General features: G+C 53.5%; 7 protein-coding genes across 7 annotated transcripts; 6 read left to right on the top strand and 1 right to left on the bottom strand.

Annotated features, from left to right (window-relative positions):
- Positions 1-439: 439 nt before the first annotated feature.
- Positions 440-1,656, top strand: INS49_013274 (uncharacterized protein; the record flags this gene model as incomplete). The annotated part of the gene is made up of 4 exons (XM_043173973.1): positions 440-811; positions 875-1,176; positions 1,256-1,453; positions 1,602-1,656. The coding sequence occupies 4 exons, from the start codon at positions 440-442 to the stop codon at positions 1,654-1,656; spliced, it is 927 nt and encodes a 308-aa protein (XP_043020918.1).
- A 2,406-nt stretch (positions 1,657-4,062) lies between these two features.
- Positions 4,063-5,367, top strand: INS49_013275 (uncharacterized protein; the record flags this gene model as incomplete). Its single annotated transcript, XM_043173974.1, has 2 exons — positions 4,063-5,004; positions 5,098-5,367. 2 exons carry the CDS (start codon positions 4,063-4,065, stop codon positions 5,365-5,367), a joined length of 1,212 nt encoding a protein of 403 aa, XP_043020919.1.
- A 1,859-nt stretch (positions 5,368-7,226) lies between these two features.
- On the bottom strand, positions 7,227-8,747 carry INS49_013276 (uncharacterized protein; the record flags this gene model as incomplete). The annotated part of the gene is made up of 3 exons (XM_043173975.1): positions 7,227-7,874; positions 8,129-8,327; positions 8,464-8,747. The coding sequence occupies 3 exons, from the start codon at positions 8,745-8,747 to the stop codon at positions 7,227-7,229; spliced, it is 1,131 nt and encodes a 376-aa protein (XP_043020920.1).
- Positions 8,748-10,719: 1,972 nt separating this feature from the next.
- Positions 10,720-11,507, top strand: INS49_013277 (uncharacterized protein; the record flags this gene model as incomplete). Its single annotated transcript, XM_043173976.1, has 3 exons — positions 10,720-10,843; positions 11,079-11,272; positions 11,388-11,507. 3 exons carry the CDS (start codon positions 10,720-10,722, stop codon positions 11,505-11,507), a joined length of 438 nt encoding a protein of 145 aa, XP_043020921.1.
- A 719-nt stretch (positions 11,508-12,226) lies between these two features.
- Positions 12,227-13,523, top strand: INS49_013278 (uncharacterized protein; the record flags this gene model as incomplete). Its single annotated transcript, XM_043173977.1, has 3 exons — positions 12,227-12,367; positions 12,431-12,557; positions 12,658-13,523. 3 exons carry the CDS (start codon positions 12,227-12,229, stop codon positions 13,521-13,523), a joined length of 1,134 nt encoding a protein of 377 aa, XP_043020922.1.
- Positions 13,524-14,407: 884 nt separating this feature from the next.
- INS49_013279 (uncharacterized protein) lies at positions 14,408-15,501 on the top strand (the record flags this gene model as incomplete). The annotated part of the gene is made up of 5 exons (XM_043173978.1): positions 14,408-14,466; positions 14,556-14,771; positions 14,849-15,023; positions 15,058-15,196; positions 15,257-15,501. 5 exons carry the CDS (start codon positions 14,408-14,410, stop codon positions 15,499-15,501), a joined length of 834 nt encoding a protein of 277 aa, XP_043020923.1.
- An 826-nt stretch (positions 15,502-16,327) lies between these two features.
- Positions 16,328-18,094, top strand: INS49_013280 (uncharacterized protein; the record flags this gene model as incomplete). The annotated part of the gene is made up of 1 exon (XM_043173979.1): positions 16,328-18,094. The coding sequence occupies one exon, from the start codon at positions 16,328-16,330 to the stop codon at positions 18,092-18,094; it is 1,767 nt and encodes a 588-aa protein (XP_043020924.1).
- Positions 18,095-18,442: the final 348 nt, after the last annotated feature.

Raw genomic sequence — 18,442 nt, forward strand, 5'->3', positions numbered from 1 at the left:
GTTGTACGTTATTGTACTTTGCATAGAAAGATTTTGCCTGCCTAGCATCAATTCTCCCGTCACTCGTGTTCTGTGACGTGCAGAGTTGACTCCCGGTGCGGCTCTTGCAAGTCTTCGATTTGAAGAGGGATTGCGGGAAGTCACAAAGCAGGCTCTGTTCCCCGTCGGATGTGACTGCCTCAGGGGATGACCGGCTTTTCAGGACTTCAGTATGAATGACCTCCCGGGTCGATTTCTATTTAAACCGGTTTTTCGAGCAGCGAAAAGATGAAATCCAGAAACAGTTTCTACGCATCGACGAAAGTCTACAAATATCACAACCTTGGCTCTGTCAAATTTACACCTCCATCAATAAGTCTCTACTTCATAAGACACAAGCGCGAAAATGACTTCAACAGAATCTCCGACGCCTGCAAATGGCACCCGAGCCCATAACGACATGATCGTTCCATCTCAAACGAAACCGCAGTCTATGGAGACAGCCCTTCGTCTTCCCGACATACCCGAGCTGCTAACACATCTCAAACTCATTGATGCAATCATTTGTCTGAAGACCGCTATCGATATCCAAGGTGAAGCGTATGGCAAAGAAGCCGGGAAAGCCTGGGATGAGTTCTGCCAGGCTGCCGCTGTCAAGTTTGTCGAGTGGTCCGAGAACGTCGACGCATCGCAGAAGACCATACCCATTCCCCCACTTGACATTCTCATGATCTGGCACTCATACATGTTGAATACTAAGGACTACGTACAGTTCCAGGACAAAGCGCGGCGAGGCGAGATGGCGGGGAAGAGCTTCGATTGGCACGAGTTGGTAAGATATCGCCCTTGACAAGGCTCAATGCTAGTTTCTGACACTCAACTTCTACTACTTCAGGAGCGCAAGCTCGAGCTAGACTACGATGGGATGTCCGACATCCTGGGATCATGGGATCCATCCGGGCAGACACAGACACCCAGGCTCGAGAACCTCTCCCCTGCCAATGACTTCGACATGGTGGCGGCAGTCCAGCGACAGCTCAAGTTCGCAGAGAAGGTGCACAACGCTCAGTGGCGGCACCCGGAGAAGATAAACAACTTCCTGGACTCGGCGATCGGCAACTACAGGGAGTTCTTCACACTCATCGCGGAGAACCCAGGCGTGGGCTTGGCTCCAACGCTGGCCATCGATCTTGTCTGGTGAGTGCACTCGTTGATCCGTGACGACACTGCATGAAACGTCGACAGAGAAATATATCATGACTAACAAAGAATCCAGGCACACCCACCAGCTCTCACCCAGGAGGTACCGCACCTACTCCCGGCACATGACCAACGGCCGATTCGTCCACCACGACGACAACCTCAACGAGCCCGCCCTCGAAGAAGCAAGCCACAACGCCGAGAAGCTCTACTCGGCCAAGTACGGCGTGCCCTACAAGCGCTGCGCCGTCGTCATCAAGCCCGAGGACCCGTCGTGTTCTACTGCGTGCCTTAGCGGATGCTCTTCTGCATGTCGCTCCGGGTGTAGTACCTACTGCCGCGGGGGGTTATGCCGTGACCAGGGCGGCGTGTGGGTATGTGTGCGGCGCCTGTGAAACCAAGTCCTAGTAACCAGCGGTTAGGCTGGATGAAGTCCAGATGCTTCACGATCAGGGCGAAGTCCACATGTGGAGTTAGGTAGTTAGGTACCATTAATGAACAATTCATTCTATTCGACTTCGTTAATCCGTATTTGGATCACATTGTCAACATGGCTTGGGGCCTTCATCTGTGAAATTGGCTACATGCTGGCTCGGTTGATGCATCTCATACATTCTGTCCTGTCCATGGCCACCGCAGTGCACCGGATTCGACAGCACTGAGCTGGGGGGGTTTATGGACCACTTGTACAGTGGCTCTAGATATTGCCAAGTACCCGAGGCCTCCAGCTGTCGTTGGTCTTGGCGAGCTTCATTGGTGATGCATTGATGGTCAGAAGTGGTGAAGATGAAGTGCGAGTCGAAGTTTGGCACACGTGTCGGAAAGAATATCCCAAAACGACTGGGCAGCTATCAAAATAGAATTCTGATCAGGACGGGACAAGCTCTGTAGTATGCCGGCTGGAAGGGAGGGATGTGCTGCCCTAAAGCACTGGCTGCAAGCAATCAAGTACTTGATATTGGGCAGGTTGAAGCATTATCACAGTACGGCACACCAGCCCTGGGGCAAGGATCTTGCATGTCCAAACTCGGCAGACTGGAGATCAAGGACATGCATGCGTTTATCTAGGTTCGATATTGGGATGGAAATCACGTCCTCCTTGCTCCTGGGTATGACCCTGTGAAACGTCAGCTTTGATTCTGGATGGTTGGCTGCGCTGGGTATGAACAGACCTACCTAGGTGTCATTGAGAGGCGCAGCATGTAGTCTTAACTGTATGTAGATCATCTCAGCTTTTCAGAAGGTGCATGTGTGGTGATAGGTGGCCGAGCCACTGGGGCACTCCGTGTGATGCACTGCAGATCACTGCATGTGCGTTCATTTTATCCGATGACCGAGGAAGAAGACGAGTCGAAAACAAGTCAAGCGTTCTTTCACCCTTGCGTCTGTTTCATGAGTTTTGGAAGCAGACCCTGAGCATGCAATTGATAATTTTTTTTTTTTGAATTTACACGGCAACAGGGCCTCTGCCCAGGAAAACATGAAGCTTTCCTCAAGCTTGGGGGCCGGTTGTCGGAGCTTGGCTGGAGGTCCGTTGTGGTACCGGGAGGGCGGGATTGCTTATGGCGAGACTCGAGACACCTTGGCGGAGTCGCAGGTGGCAGCACGAGAAGGGCCGTCGAAACGTTGGATCGCACGACACGTAAAAAGATCGCCCGGTTGAGAGATTTACTGCTGGGCTCATAGTGTGTATCTACATTTGGTTGACTGCAATGTGTTTGACGGGCGTGGACGTCCGGATGAGGTTAAAGTCGAGCTGGAGTCGAGCCTTGCGGGTACACGGATGGATACATAGGTACCTGTTGCATGTGCACAGTAAGCAGCAACAAGAGGTCCTCCTTGATTGTTGGTGCTACCAGACGGTTGTTGGTGGTTTGGTTGGTTTTATTGTTGCACAGGGAACGCCCGAGCTAAGCAGAGCCGTTCCTTCCTCAGATGCCCTCATCATCCTAGCTGCCCCAGCTCTAGGCCGGTACCGAGTAGATAGCTGTCTGTTAGGTGAGGCAAGGGTGCCCCGCTCTCCCTGCCTCTGTTTGTTTCTGCTCCTGCTGCTGTTCCCCGTTCTGCTCCCCTCCATGCCACATTTCACCACTCTTATTACCTCATCGTGGTTCTGCTCTGAAATCACCTGTCAGCCTGTCTGCCTTGACCCCACCCAGAGCCTAATCTGGTCCAAGTCTAGGCTGCAGTAGCACCAACATCAACACCACCTCACAGAAATCTACCAACGTCCAAACATCAACATCGCAAAATCCTACAAGTATTTACAGCCGTCAGTTTCGGCTGGAGGTTGCAGCTTTACCGAGCACTGTTTCACTGCCCTTGTTCCCGTCCCTCACCCTCGAAGGCCTGACCGTGGCAAGCTTTGACCTCGGACAAGCATCTGCAGTGGACCCACCCCACCACGCGGGAAATCCCTCCGCGGGGCAGCAGGCATCATCGTGACAACCGCCGCTCAGGGCCCAGGAACCCTCGAACCTTGGCCACCCAAGCCTCGACCCTCAAGCCTCGAGGGTCCCGTCTTGGCCGAGCTGGACGCAGGCACTTCCTCAAATGGTGGCCAAGAGCACGTGCGGCGTCGCGTTGCCTCTGTTCAGTCCACTTTCCACGGTCTCCGTGGGAGCCTGTTCAGCTACCATCGAGACCTGACAGACCAGCTCGAATCTAGCAACGTCTCTTCCCGCATCGTGACACTGAAGCTCAAGATCATACCACCGCCTGTCACGGCCTCCCACCTCCCACCTGGGAGCTCAACTACGCGACGCCACACTTTCGCTGCTTGCACCCCACAGTCACCCTCTGGGCAACCCATGGATGCCACAGCCCGGTCTGCTGCTCGGTTAAGTGAAGCCATCCACCCTCTTGGTCTTGGCTGGCCTCAACATGGACCCCGACGGAGCACACCTCGAACAGCAACAAGATGACCAAGATATCGGACCCTTCCATCGCATATCTCCCGCTCGCGTGGCCACCGGGCTGTCAAATGGCATCCGCAGGACTATCACATTCATCACGGAGCCTCTGTCACCAGCACGCAGCGAGTGGGACCTGGAATCCGCCCCGTCCACCCCGGGGCTCGAGAAGTTCCGAAGATGGAGCACCATCCGCAAAAGCACAGATGCATCCAACCTTTCCGTCACCCGTCCAGTGACGCCCGACGAGCCTAGGAATTTCATGACCCTCCCCGCAGAGATACAGATCGTCATCCTGCAGCACCTGGACTTTGGAGACATCGAACGCCTACGCCGTACTTGCAAGTACTGGTACAACTTCGCCACCCCGCGCTTGGTTCGGAGCATATGGGGCCCTGATACCTTCCGCGCCATCCTCATCCGCCACTGCAAGGTCTGCCTCACCTACTGCCCCCGAGACGTCGCCCGGCTCCTTACCACCCCCTTGGATGCCGGCTACCCGCTCTCGTCGCGATGCGTCAAGTGTACAATTCAGAGCCGCGACGGCACGGTCAGGATCGGCAGGAAGACAACCCTGGGCAATTTTACCGACTACTGGACCTGTCGGTGGTGCGGATGGCCCATCACAAATGACAGCTCCACCGGCCACCCGCAGTTCCACAAGAGGTGCTACGACCGGTATGCCCTCGTGTTGCTCGCATTCTTCCTGCTGGGCTGGATCCAGTTCTTCCTCGGCATAGCAGGCTCAGGTCTATGCTGGCACTATTTTAGGAAGGACAAGCTGGTACTTGCGCCGACCATTGTTGGGTTTCTGCTCATGTGGTTCTGCATCATCCTGATTATGTTCCGGGGCAACAAAGTCAGGACGTATAATGTCGCACTGTTTCTGGAAGCGGCCATAATAGGGCTATGGGTGAGTCTTGAGCGCTGTTCTTGATTCTCCTTGCTGGCCTTGTTGGGGCAAAATATCAAGGGGCGAGCCTGGTCAAGCTGACTAGTCAAACAGGTTGCTCCCGTCTACTCAATTTCCAAGGAGCTTGGAAACAAGCCACCAGCGTCAACAATAGCTACCTTGGTCTTGATTGGCATAAACATGCTATTCAGACTCCTGAACATCGTCGGAAATATCGTCCTCGTAAGCGAGTACGACCGAACCAGACACTATGTCCCACGAATACCAATCTGGCGTCGGTTTATGAACCCGATGCTAACTGCATTGATCTTCTGGACGTACCCTCAGCACGCTGAGCGCAAGTTCCCGCCGGACTACCGCTGACTGGGTGGCGGATCTTGTCTCAGGGTGATATGTAGAGGACATGCGGCGTTTCACGGCTAGCTGGTCGAGTTTAGCGTACGGAGACAGACAATAGATCGGTCCGAAGTCTGCACTCTCTTCAAGTCGCCACCGTGGGCATGTTTTCGCCGTCGTTTGTATGGCTGCCTCACCCCAGGGAGACAGGACGAGGAGCTTTTTGTGTTCGCTCATTTCCATGCGCACTGGCGGGTGAATACTCACCAGAGCTTACTGCCTCTCCAGACTCCACTTTGGGAGGGAACATTTCTGAAGGGCTCTTCTTGCTCGTCTTGGCGAGCAGTCTCCCGATGGGGCCTGTGGGCATCCGGAAGGTGTGTCAGCTAAGCAGAGCGGGAACGACACCGTGGTCCAGTAGTGCTTCAAGGACTCGAATGACCAGCTGAACGTTGGATACTCGATGACAGCGGCCTTTGGACGAAGACGAATATGACGAGACGATACGACACAGCGTATATGCTTGAGATGATACGAAAAGAGTAAGAAGGCATGGCCTCCAAAAAGATCTACTCTATGGGGCTAGCTACGTTTTCAAGCCAGCACGCCGAAACCAGACAGGCTGCCGAGATGTCGGCCGAAAGTGTAACGAACAACCGCAACGCAATGCAATAAACCGACGTGTCATCACGACAAGCCCTACAGAGATTTCTCGAACGCCTCAAGCTCCTCCTTCGTTGCAGACGCTGGCGAATATTCACGAGCTAGGACTTGCTTTTAACGAATCCAACCTTGCCTGCTCAGGCTTGAGAGTACATCTAAACATCTGCGGTGAAAATTAGATGCTGAAAACAGGATCCCTAATTGTAGTTAGCTTTTAGAACTAATAGCACATAGCTTAGCCATACTATTATCCCTCTCCAGCCACAGCCAATATCCGCCCACCCAGCTCTTTGCGTGCGCCCACCCAGTACAAAAAAGTGGTAGTCGGATTGATCACTCTGCGCTGTTTCGGAGGAAATACTCCTTGTGGGTGGGTTGAAGCCGACGCTCATCGCTCAGTTAAAGAGAACGGATATTCGCACCCGCAAAGACGGAGGGTACAGCAGTACATCACTCACGCCATAAGCCCATTCACACACCCACACCCAAAACCTAGGCACCCAAGACTATACACCCAAGTTATATAGCTAATTTATATACCTAAGGCTAATTAGATATGCTAATTAAGCGTGGGTGTTGGTTTAGTGCTAGCGACGTACAGGTGTACCCTCCGTTTTTGTGGGTGCGAATATCCGTTCTCCAGTTAAGATTCAATGAGCATAGATCAGTCCTGCGAACAGCGCTCCCTAGGCGAAGTTGTCAAACCTACACATGTCAAGCCACATTGGGAGAATGGCTGTGGGAATTTGGTTGACGGAGTCCGGTGCATGCAGAAATTTGGGAATCGGGATAGGGGTGTAAGAGCATATCAAACATTGCGTGGCCGGTCCCTAGCTAGGTAAAAAGCCTTTAGGGGGCCACTTAGTAATACGGGACTCCACGATAAACCTGATTTGCGTAAAAATCACCTCAGAGTATTTGGACGCCTCTAAAAGCACACTTGAGAAAGTCATCACAACCAGTTCCTCCGCTCAGCATTGGCGCGAAATCGTGCAAACTGAATCCATCTGGCTTGATGGTTTTTGTCTGTATGTAAGCGTTTCTAGGTTGGTCTGAGATTGTGGCGAATCTGTTGTTAAAAACAGAAGAATATCAATAGAATTATTCTAGAGTCTGGTAGTCTGACTCAGTCTGGTTATGATTACCGAAAGTGTGTCCCCCGACCTCCTGTACTTCCTATGGTAAAGCCTACCGAGAAGAGTGGCATATATACAGCGTGAAGCTCACTTGAGAGGATAATGCATCTCCTTGGAATATGGCTCGCTGCGCGTCACCTTGCCCCCTACAACCAGCTGCTTCGATTCAACGTCAAAGCAATCATCTGTCGGCCCGACCTGGGGGCGGTGGTCGCACGTGGGCCAGAGCGTCTTGTCCGACATCCGGCAGAACTTGCCCTCGGGGATGTTGACAAAGTCAGGCCCCATCGACATCCCATTCTCACAAAGAACAGAGGCGGAGAGGCCAGCCAGCTCGTGGGCGATGGTGACGGTGTTCCCGTGCTCGGGCGGGACGCTGCCCCGCGGCGGCAACGAGGGCCGCTTCCCGGGCTTCATCAGCTTCTTGTTCTCGTGCAGCTTCAGGGTGTCGTTGAGCGTCCTGCGCCCCCGCTCGGTCCGGTCCGTGTTTAGCAGGCTGGGCACCTTGTGGCGGGGCGGCAGTGTTCTCCAGAGGCTGAGGACGGCGGGGTGGTTGCAGAAGAAGTCGTGGGCGGCCTCGAGCGTCTTGTTCTTGTCCTCGTCGTTAATGTCGAAGGCGGTCTGCCCGACGGTGTGCGACGGCAGGTGTACCTGCATGCCTTGCACGCCATACCCGCCGAGCCAGAAACAAGGGACTGAGCCGTTGGCGTCTTGTCGGTACACACCGCTATAGTACTATTTCTCGTGTCAGCTCCTGTGTGATATGTATTCGATGAGATGGAAGACCAACCCAGGAGGCTCCACAGGAGAGAGCAGTAAAGGCACTAAACGCCGATGAGCCATGTTTTTCAAATGCCTGGAATACTTCGAGGTTAGGACAGGTTAAGTATGAGATGCTTGACTCGCGAAAGATCTAGCCAGTCGCTGCCAACGTAGATCTCTGGGCTTGCCCGGGCGGTCACAGTGTGCGATGTGGGTCGTTTACTCACGTTGGGGTAGCCGAGTCCGAAATCCACGATGCACAATGGATCCCGACCTTCACCTTTGGCCGCCAATATAGCAAATGTGGCGTATTGGCCCTCGTGCTTGTGGACATTGTTCGGGTATACATCTATTGCAAGCCCCTTGTTGTGCCCGATGTACAAGTTCGTGTCTTTGGGATACCCCAAGTAGTCGCCAGCGTCATTGCTGCCGGGTCATGATGTCAGCAAATCTCCTGACACCAGGAAGCAGGATGCCAGACTCTCCCGTGAACGGGAGTTTGAGCACCTCACGTTACGAGATCGCTCCGGGCATGGTGGGATCCAAAATGCGCACAACTCACAACAAGTGCACGTCGGGGAAGGGTCCTCCAGCGCCCCCGAGAGGCTCGCTCGCGTTTGGTTTTGGGCCCTCCAGCCCCGTCGAGATGGAGAACGGCCACGCCTTGCCCCATTCCTTTGGCGGCGGCATCCAGCCGTCTCCCTTTCCCAGGCCCATTACAGCCGTGTAAGTGAAAAGGGAGCTCTGGAGCGTGCCAAAGACGGCGAGTGTGAGCCCAACAATGGTGGAGACGGGTTCGACGAGGGCTCCATGTTCAAACATGGGAGCCGTCAAATTGTGGAGCATATTGATATTTTCCCTCGAGCGGATAAGTGGTAGACAGTGTCAGGAGCGCACCGATGGAAGTCGTAGCAAAGCCGCGGATTTCAATGCGCTGCAATTCGACCGCGTGTCGTCAAAGAGTTCAAATTCTTGAAGCGTCCTCGGATAGTTTTTGAGCTGGGGCACTACACCATTTATCAACAACCTCCCTCCCATCCAGACCGTGCTGCCTCTCTTCCACTTAGGTAGGTGAATGTCGCGATTCACGCACTGATAAGTGATCCACACTTGCCGGCTACTGTGGAAGCTGGATTGCATCCCGTCGTGCCTTGGCTTCTTCTCCAGCACCATCAGAGAACAAAGCGCACTTGTCGTGTCCCGGCTACTCTTGAACTCTACGCGCAGAAACACAGTTCGTTCGTGACTTGTGTAGTCCAAAGGTTCAGCACAGGCCGTCAAGCCCACGTGCTTCGCGTTGAACCATAGGGAATTTACCCCGACCCTAAGAGGTTGGGCAACGATGAACCAACGGATCATGATACGGGGTACGATAAGGCTAAGATCTTAAAAAGACACCATCTTCGAACCGACGATACCAAAAAATGGGCGAGACGTTCGCCCCTCACATTGCGGAGCAATTAAAAGAGAGGCTAGACCATGGGCTCTGGAGGCGCACTGCTGCCGGCTGACTTCGGTTAACTATGCGGGGAGCTTGAGTCCATTTGAAGCTACGTTGTTTCTGTGCTAGAGGGCGGTGGGAACAGCCGAAGTCTGCTAGTGCCTGTTTACAAACACCGATGTCTCTCTGACCCTGACACGGCTCATTTCAAGTACAAACGACTTGATGATAGATTTGCCCCTCAGAATGGCCATGTCATCATCGTCCTTGTGCCGTATCGTGACAAATATCGTGACTAACATCCAGCCCAGACCAGGTTCGTCGTCCAAATTTTGAAAGCCATGGGTATTCTGTGGAAGCTTGGAATTTGGTAAGCCAAGGCTTCAGGAGGAAAGGTTGTGATACGGTCCCCAGCCGATGGCACATGTATCTGTCCTTCCATCGTGTAAATAAATATGGTATTTTGTGGAATAGCAGGAACTTCATACCGTTTTCACGGCCCCAGCCTAGGCCTTCGACGTTGGGTCACGCAGGCGTCAAGTTACCAAGTAGGTAAGTACGCAGGTACTTGGGACACATGGCCAATAGCAGGGTCCAATCACAGTGTGCAACATCCGTCCTCCAATCCAGCTGAAGCGATTCCAATACCGACAAGATAACGGCGACTGCTTCCATCCCTCCCCGAGCGTTGGTACATGGCCGGTCGCCAGCCGATGATTCCCTGCCAAGTTGGCTCGGACACAAGACATTGCTCGGCCTCCTTCGCACATCCACCACAACGCAGGCAATCTGCGATCAAATTTTTTTCAATCCTTGTATTTCCATCGTTATCAGATAGACCTAGGCCTGCGTCTTGCGCTAGGGAGAGGCCATCACGAGGGAAAGTCCTGCACGGCCTTCAGCTAGAAGTTACGGGTCGATGACGTCCACGTCAAAATACTAGATATGCTCGCGACTCGTGCTCCAGACTATAGATCACTAGCTATCAGATTGCAGACGATGATCTGATTGAGATCTGAAAGAGATCTGCATAAGCAAGAAACCATTACTACATAAGAACCAGAAGCCAACAGAGGTCCGGACCTTTTTCGATTTCAAATCATCCCTCTTTCCATCCACTCTCCTACAAGCCGTGGGAGAAATCCAACCGTACAGGCCGATACTGTTGATTGTTCACTACTATCCACACATTGCCTATCATGAAGGCTATGCTTCTATATCACTTGATGCTCTGCGCAGTACTGGTGAGTAATCTAGGACCCACTCATTCAGACACATTCAAGTTACCATGGGTCTAACTATCACCGTTTTCTCTTCTCGGCACAGGGCAGCGCGAGATCTGTTGGGAGCCGTGAATCATCTGACGCTGATGTTGTGATGGCTGCTGAGGGGTCGACTGCATTCAATGCTACCACAAACTCTACCATGCTGGAGAAGCCGCCGACACCAGACTGTGAACTCTTGGGGTACAGGGCCGACGAGGATCCAAGATGGAACTTTGGTAAGATCACAAACCTCTTTTCATCCCAATTCCTAGTCAACGTATCAGCCCCCTTGACCTCTTAGAAATCCGTGCCCCAACCCCCAATTCCTTCAGTCGTTCCGTCCATTAGTTCCCTAGTCATCTTGCAATACCTCAACACGCATCCTGCCGCCTCCTGGAAAGCACTCATGTGGAATAAGCAATGCCTGTGCCAGGTAGGAACCAGAATGTGCTAACTCAAGGCCTTGATCAGAAACCGCGTCGCTGACAACATGCGAGTGTTGGCATTCTTGGGCGCTCCTGAAGTGCAAAGTGGTGATCCCCAACGACCACATCTTCGATGAAAGAAACATCGCCAACGACCCCGAGAAGTGCGGCCGCTCCGTCTACAACGCTGTGCCCCGAGGATGGTCCGCCAAGTCGGGGCCCCGTTGCAACCTGGACAAGGTAAGGCAATTATGCCCGCCTCCCTGTTCCTAGCACCTCCGGCTCACCAGCGGGCCCCTTGCCGCAAGCCTGAGATCACACACTGAGCGTTCCCATGCTAACCCCGCGAAATCAGGACAATGTTGCACACCTGACCTGGAAGAATGGGATCGGCACGAGTATAAAGCACATCAAGACGGGGCTCGATGGAGGCACCTGTGGCATATTCAAAAATGTGCAGTGCATCAAGAAGTAACGGCAGGTGAGCCTTCGCCGAGCCAGCTGCAAAACCCTTGCGCCTGAGGTCGAGGTCGATCACGGTGGTCGACTTGTATTCAACGCTTTGATTTGTGATTCTTCTTTATCTTTTGACTGTCGCTTCTGAGGTGTCCCACTTGCAGGCTAGGCTGGCATTATACGTTGGGGTGCCAATAGGATTTTCTGAAGGATTTGGCAGGAATGACTAGAAACCTTGGCTCCGCGTTAATTGCTTATGGGATGGTTCTCATTGGGGTTCAACTGTCCATCGGTGAGTATAAGTGGCCAGAGGCGGACCTGTTGGTTGTCGTTGGAGATTCAATGCAGCAGGGCCGCATGAAGATGGAATATAATTGGGCCTGAACACCCTGGACATACCAACATCTACAGCGACCTCACACTCTTTTGTCTATTCGTTGGCAGCCAGACTTAAAGGGAAGTTTGCTGTTCATATTCACACCAAGGGGTCAAGTCCCCTTCTCTATATAAGAGGGAATGTCCTTGGGGGTTGGGGAATGTCAACTTGGCCCCGGTAGTGTGGTCTTGACTCAGCCGTACTTGTGCATTTATATTGTCGCGCCTCAGGTCTTCAACTCCTTCTCAGCTTCCAAGATACTGGGATCTTTCATCGATAAACGCATCGTGAAGGCGGTCTCTGCTTTTCTGATCTCCCATCACATTGGAGAAAGACGACCTCGGCAACATTTACGTGGCACTATGGACTCTCTCTTCGCACAGATCGAGGCGCTCGCCGTGCAGGCAGACACTGCTGGGCGGCACAAGGTCCTTGACCTCCTGCGCAGTCTCCAGCTGAAGCTGGAGACACCGCACGACACGCTCTCGCGTTTATCTGGGCTGGTTAGGAACCCCAAGTCGGCGCAAAGTCGATTTCATCCATAAAGCGACTAACACAAGGCTTAGCATCTTGAGATCACCGCAGCTCGAATTGCACAGGACCTCGAAATCTTCCAGGCCCTGGCAGAGGCCAAGAGCCCTATGACCGCCGCAGAGTTGGCCGCGAAGAAGAACGCATCGCCCTTGTTACTCGGTAAGTAGTCTGTATGCCTCACCTAAAAAATACTTGGCCGCTCGATGTACTGATTCCGGGCGCCAATCTCACCATGAAGGCCGAATCCTACGATACTTAGCATCAGTCGGTATGATTCGAGAATCCGGCCCGGACTCCTTCACGGCCAGTGAGATCACCCTCACGCTGGCTCAGCCCGGCTACCGCGGGGGCGTGTACCACTTCTTCGACAACTGCGGCCCCGTCTTCCAGGCGTTGTCCTCCTTCCTCGCGGAGACCAAGTACCAGGACGTCACCGATGCCGCCCACACGGCCTTCCAAAAGGCGTTCCCCACGGACCTGCCCGCTTTTATGTGGTTGCCGACACAGCCTGAGCGGTTTGGTCCCCTGCAGCAGGCCATGACTGTGCAGGGTGCTGTCGGCACTCCGTGGTTTACGGTCTTCCCGTTCGGAAAGGAGGTCGGCGACTTCGGGGGCGAGCACGTATTTGTCGACGTCGGTGGTGGCTTTGGGCACCAGTCTGCAGCACTGTTGGGCGCTTTCCCACACCTAAAGGGGAAACTCGTACTACAAGATCTGCCGCAGACGCTGGAGCATCTTCCTCCTGGTGTTGTGATCCCCGACGGTATCCAGAAGCTGCCACACGACTTCTTCACGGAGCAGCCGATCAAGGGCGCACGCTTCTATTACTTGCGCCAGATTATTCACGACTGGCCTGACGACAAATGCGTTGAGATTCTGAAGCATCTGGTCGCAGCGTCGGGACCGGAGTCACAGATCTTGATCGATGACATGGTCTTGCCCGATTCTGGGGTGCCTTGGGAGGCCGCCACGGTGGACCTCACCATCATGGCTTCACTTGGGTCGCGGGAGCGAACACTCAAGGAGTGGTACGCCCTGCTTGACCAGGCGGGTCTCAAGGCTCTCCATGTTTACACGTATCAACCACGACGACAAGACTCCATTATTCAAGCTGTTCCAAAATAGGTGGTGCCGCGAGTGAGGAAGAGGGATGTGTTCCAGAGTCGTCAATATTTTTTATGAAAAAGTTTTTGCAATGGCCGGTTCTGTGATGCAGCACACGAGAGTAGAAACTCTAATTTTATTCTCATGTGACGGCATAGTTGCATAGGCTACACTGTATTGTCTAGAGCGTTCTATACAATTCTGAACTTTTAGTATCTGTGGCTATAGTGCAGTGGGCGTAGTGTGCTGTCTTAACTCACAACTCTCATGCGATTGTAGGTATCCCTAGAGGTTCAATTTTAAGGGCTTGGATCGCTCTGAGGCGTGTGCGAAATCAAGCTGAACGATAACATGAACAGTGTTGTCATGCACTTGGAGAATCGTCTTGATCCACCTTAAATAAGAGGGAGCTATTGTACCGGCGAAGCTCAGCTACAGCGTCTTTCACCACATCCAGGTACACGAGCAACTTATTCAAATCTCGGCTATGATGAGAATGCCGTGCGAAAAGAAGAACAAACTTTTTGGAAAAGAGAGAGATTCATTCTAAAGAATTACCGTACAAGCAAAGAACATCATCCATGGTTACAGGCACAAGTAACTTCGCATCGCGGTACTCGGCCACCGAGCAACCGGCGCACTCAACCGCCGAAACCACCGCATCTCGCTGCCCTCGGCCAAGATCTCACACAACTTGAGACGCCTTCATTGATGGATTATAAATCATATTCATCAGTGCTCATTATAATAAGGCTGCAGTCTCACAATTGAATCTCATTCAGCAGCCCACCGACTCTATTCACCGTTGAACTCCGCTGTATAGTTCTTACACACCATTCATCTCCAACTCAGCATTCCACCTCGATTTTAGTTGCTCTTCTTCATATCATCCTATACTTTCCAAGATGGTTGCCGTCGCAGTAGCGGGTGGCACTGGTGATGTAGGGAAGACCGTTGTGGATCAGTTGGTCCTAACCGGTAGGAACAAAAATTGTGAAGGGTAGGAGACACATTAATCACCTACGTGATGTCTTCGTGTTGATTAGTTCAAAGAGTTCCCTCTGCGACTGCGAATAGTGGAGTCAAGTTCGTGGCTGTCGATTATGATGATGTTGAGGAAACCGCAAAGACACTGGAAGCTCACCGAGTTGACACCATCATCTCGGCCCTGAACATCGAGGGGCCGTCGGAACAAGCGCAGCTTAAACTTATTGCGGCAGCAGAGAAGTCGCAGGTAACACGGCGATTCATCCCGAGCGAGTTTGCAGGGTATACACCTGTAGGATGAGTTAAAAGCGTTGGGTTGATATGAAGTCGAGGAACTGATCTAACGCCGCGAATGCAAGCGAAACTGCCCCGGATGACTTTACTGGGCCCGTGCTGCGTGCAGCCAAGGCCCTCGCTGAGTCAAGGTTAACATATGCCCGCGTAGCCAACGTTATGTTCATGGACTACTTTGGCCTCCCGAAACATCCCGAGCCATCTGAGACCTTTCAACTGGTCCCTCAACGTGCCCGCGCGGTCCGTGGCCATTCCCGGAACTGACAATGAGCAGTACAGCATGCTATACTCCAAGGACCTTGCTCGGTTCCTTGATCGTCTTATAAACGAGCCGGAGTGGCAGGAGTGGAGCATCATCAGCGGCGCCGACACATGTCTGAATGAACTTGTGGCTTTGGCTGAGAAGATCACTGGTAAGTGACACAAGAGTATTCAATGCCTTGAAGCACTAGCAGCTGACCTGTACAACACAGGTGACAAGTTCCATGTCACCTACGACTCTGTGGCGGATCTTGGAAAGGGTAAGTCAACGCCCATGTTTGACGACAGTGCCTCGTACAATGGCATGGATCCTGCTGCGATAAGTGCGTGGATCGGGTTGTCCGTCGCGCAGGGCAAGATGCTTCTGCCAAAGGACGGGCGACTGAACGAGAAGTTCCCGGACGTTCAACCTAAGCCCATCGAGCGTTTCATGACCGAAGCTTGGTCGAAACAGTAATGGGACGAGACCAGCCAGGGCCCTGGAACTAAGGATAGTTCCAATCCGAATGAAATCGATTCGCATAACAAGATTCGAAGCGTTTATGGTCGTGCTTGTTCGTTGATTTTGTTATAGCTGAGGAATCCGCAGATAATTCATAACGCGATTTCATATGCCTTCTTTCAGCCAATAGTGTGTCAAATCTCTGCCTACTATGTAGGATGTAAGCACTACATAAACAGCACTTAGCCGCTGCTGGAATATTGAAGGTGGTTGCCGGGTTTGCGCATTCTTGTGCTGCATATCTGCGGACAGTGCCATCAGTACTATACGAGATGCTTTGGTCTATAGTAGCAAGAAGCGTGTGGTACTATTGACTATGATGACAGAGTCTGACTGTGCTGTACGCAGGGTTCAGGCGGATTGAGGCCGATTGACTCCAAATGAGGCCAACGAGGCCAATTGGGGCAGGCGATGGAAGCACTTGTCTCCTGTCAGCATCCGCACCCGTAACATAAATAGCACAGGTAACTTCAAGTTATTCGCGTTCACCAACCCCACTATTCTCTCCAGTTTTGGCAGCCAATCTGCTCCTTGGAGATCTATTCATCAGAGGCTCACTAGCAGCGACTTTCGGGTCAGAGAAAACTCTTTAGGTACGCCATGCCGTCTTTTTGTACAAATCATCAGAGCGTCTGCTGAGGCCAACACAACGCAGCGTAGATGACATCTCAATCCTGGGACACAGCAAGCGAAGGAGGCTGGAGAGTCGATGATCCCGCCAAAGATGGTACGATGATGAGTTACTCAAAACACCCTCGGAACTCCTTACCCCCGGGGACAGATGGCTGATTTCTGCCTCACAGACTGGACGTCCATTTTCAGCGGCGATATCGACAAGATCTACAGCGATGACATCTGCAAAGCCGCTCTACGTGGCGAGAAACTGCCAGCCAACGACCCCAGCCTCATGGCCCATGTAACCGGGCTCTGCGTGCTGCGCGGCATCCGGCATCACGACGGCTTCGCAGTTGAGTTGCTGCCTGGGTCAGCCGAGCAGGACCCTGTGTTCGCCCGGGCACTGCACGCCCGCGCCATCATGAGCAATAAGATACCGGACATTTCAGCGGCCGAGGAGTTCCCTTACTGCATCTGGTACCCGGATGTCGCATCCGAGGGCACGTACCGGCAGCTGGCAAGGCGCTACCCACATATGCGCTACCAGGTCGGCCGTGCCTGCGCCGTTGCTGGCTACAACGATCTCTACTCAGAGCTCGATCTCCTCCCTGACGTTGCTATCGCCGAGGAGGCTCAAGATAGCGTCATGCGAAGCCGACGGCACGGAGGCGGCGAGGGCCGCTGCAGCAATGCAAGCCAAGACATTTTCGACCAGATCGTCCGCCACCCTGTGCGTTGGCAGGTGATGAACGACTGCCTGAGGAGTGTGGACCTGGACTGTCCCAAGGCTGCAAGCTGTGGTCTCAACGGAGATACAGCAGTCGTTTCCACTTTGGAGCTGAAGCGCGGCTTCCGGTCCCTGCGCCCACTGTCAAGGTTTGACAGCGACAAGACGCAACTCGACCCTAATTATTATATAGTCGATGAGGAGCTTGCTCCATGCTATTTCAACATTACCGAAGATTGGAATGTCGATGAGCACACATCTACATTTTACAACACAAAGGGCTCTGACTGGCTGACGACCGAGGAGATGGCAGCGCTCCTGTGGAACCCCTTACCCAGAGACCTCCCCAGCGGCAACAAAGACCTGCTGATCCTCATGGCCGCGTACCACGGCAACGTCGACAGGTACGCGCGGCTGCGGCGGCCGGCGCACTTCCTGACGGCCGAGGCCTACTGCGTCGTCCGCGGCATCTACAACAACACCATGTTCGCCAAGTGGTGCTCCCTCCAGCCCGATGTTGGCGGCCGGTACGCCAGCGCCATCACCGCCCGCTTCATCATGACCAACGACCTGTCGCGCATCACGGACGACACCCCCGACGCCGACCTCCCGCGGCAGATATGGTTCCCCCTGCGGGCCCGCGCCGAGACGTACGTGGAGCTGGCGCGGCGCAGGCCGGCAGCGACGGCCGCCGTCGCCCGCGCGCTCATCGTGGCGGACTACCAGGAGGCCTGGGACGGGCTCGCCGGCACCATCGAGCCCTACCGCGAGCTGATGGTGGAGGCGGAAGCCAGCGCTAACCCGCATTATCTGGCTTCCCTGAAGAGAATGTGTGCGGGGCGTGGACTGGACCCTGACGCCCTGGAGGAAAAGTACCCGGAGGATCTGGGCGTGCCTGTCGGCAGGCTTGTCGAGCGCACAACCAGTCGCCTGGTCGGGTCACCTCGCATTTATTCCGTTCCGTGGGATGGTGGCGGCCCCGCGATCTATGACGGGGTCGGGGTGGATGTTGCAGAGGTCGAGCTCTTTGCGGTCTCACCAAGGGAGCTTCGACCTTCCGAGAATCCCGACTCGGTTGACCTGGGCGAGCTCTATCAATGGGGAGACCACGAACAGCCACCCGGAAGTGACTTCTTTGGAGCCTCTCGCGGACGGGGACGAGGTTCACGCCGCGGAGGAAGGGGAAGGGGCAGGGGCTCGGCGTAGGGAATGGCCAGTGGGCTGGGCAAGTCGAACAGGCGAGTTTGGAGAAGGCCGAGGGCTGTCAGAAGTGATGAGAAGTCCGGGAGGGCTTAGTTATGACTTTCAAGACAGTTTCTTGTTCTATTTCAAGCATTAAAGCAATAACTTTATATCAACACAGCGTCTACCATCAAGCCTTCGTTGTTCAAGGTTACACACTAATAATTATATTCATGGCATATCTTTACCATTTTGAATATATCTTACCTGAGTATATATCATCTCTATACCTTGGTGACTTTTAGGTTTTCAATTTCCCACCCCCTTGCAAAGACTTCTCTACTCCTCGTCACCTGATACAGTGATACCTCA

Source organism: Diaporthe citri, assembly GCF_014595645.1.
Source record: "Diaporthe citri strain NFHF-8-4 chromosome Unknown scaffold_7, whole genome shotgun sequence".
Classification (NCBI taxonomy): Eukaryota; Fungi; Ascomycota; class Sordariomycetes; order Diaporthales; family Diaporthaceae; genus Diaporthe; species Diaporthe citri.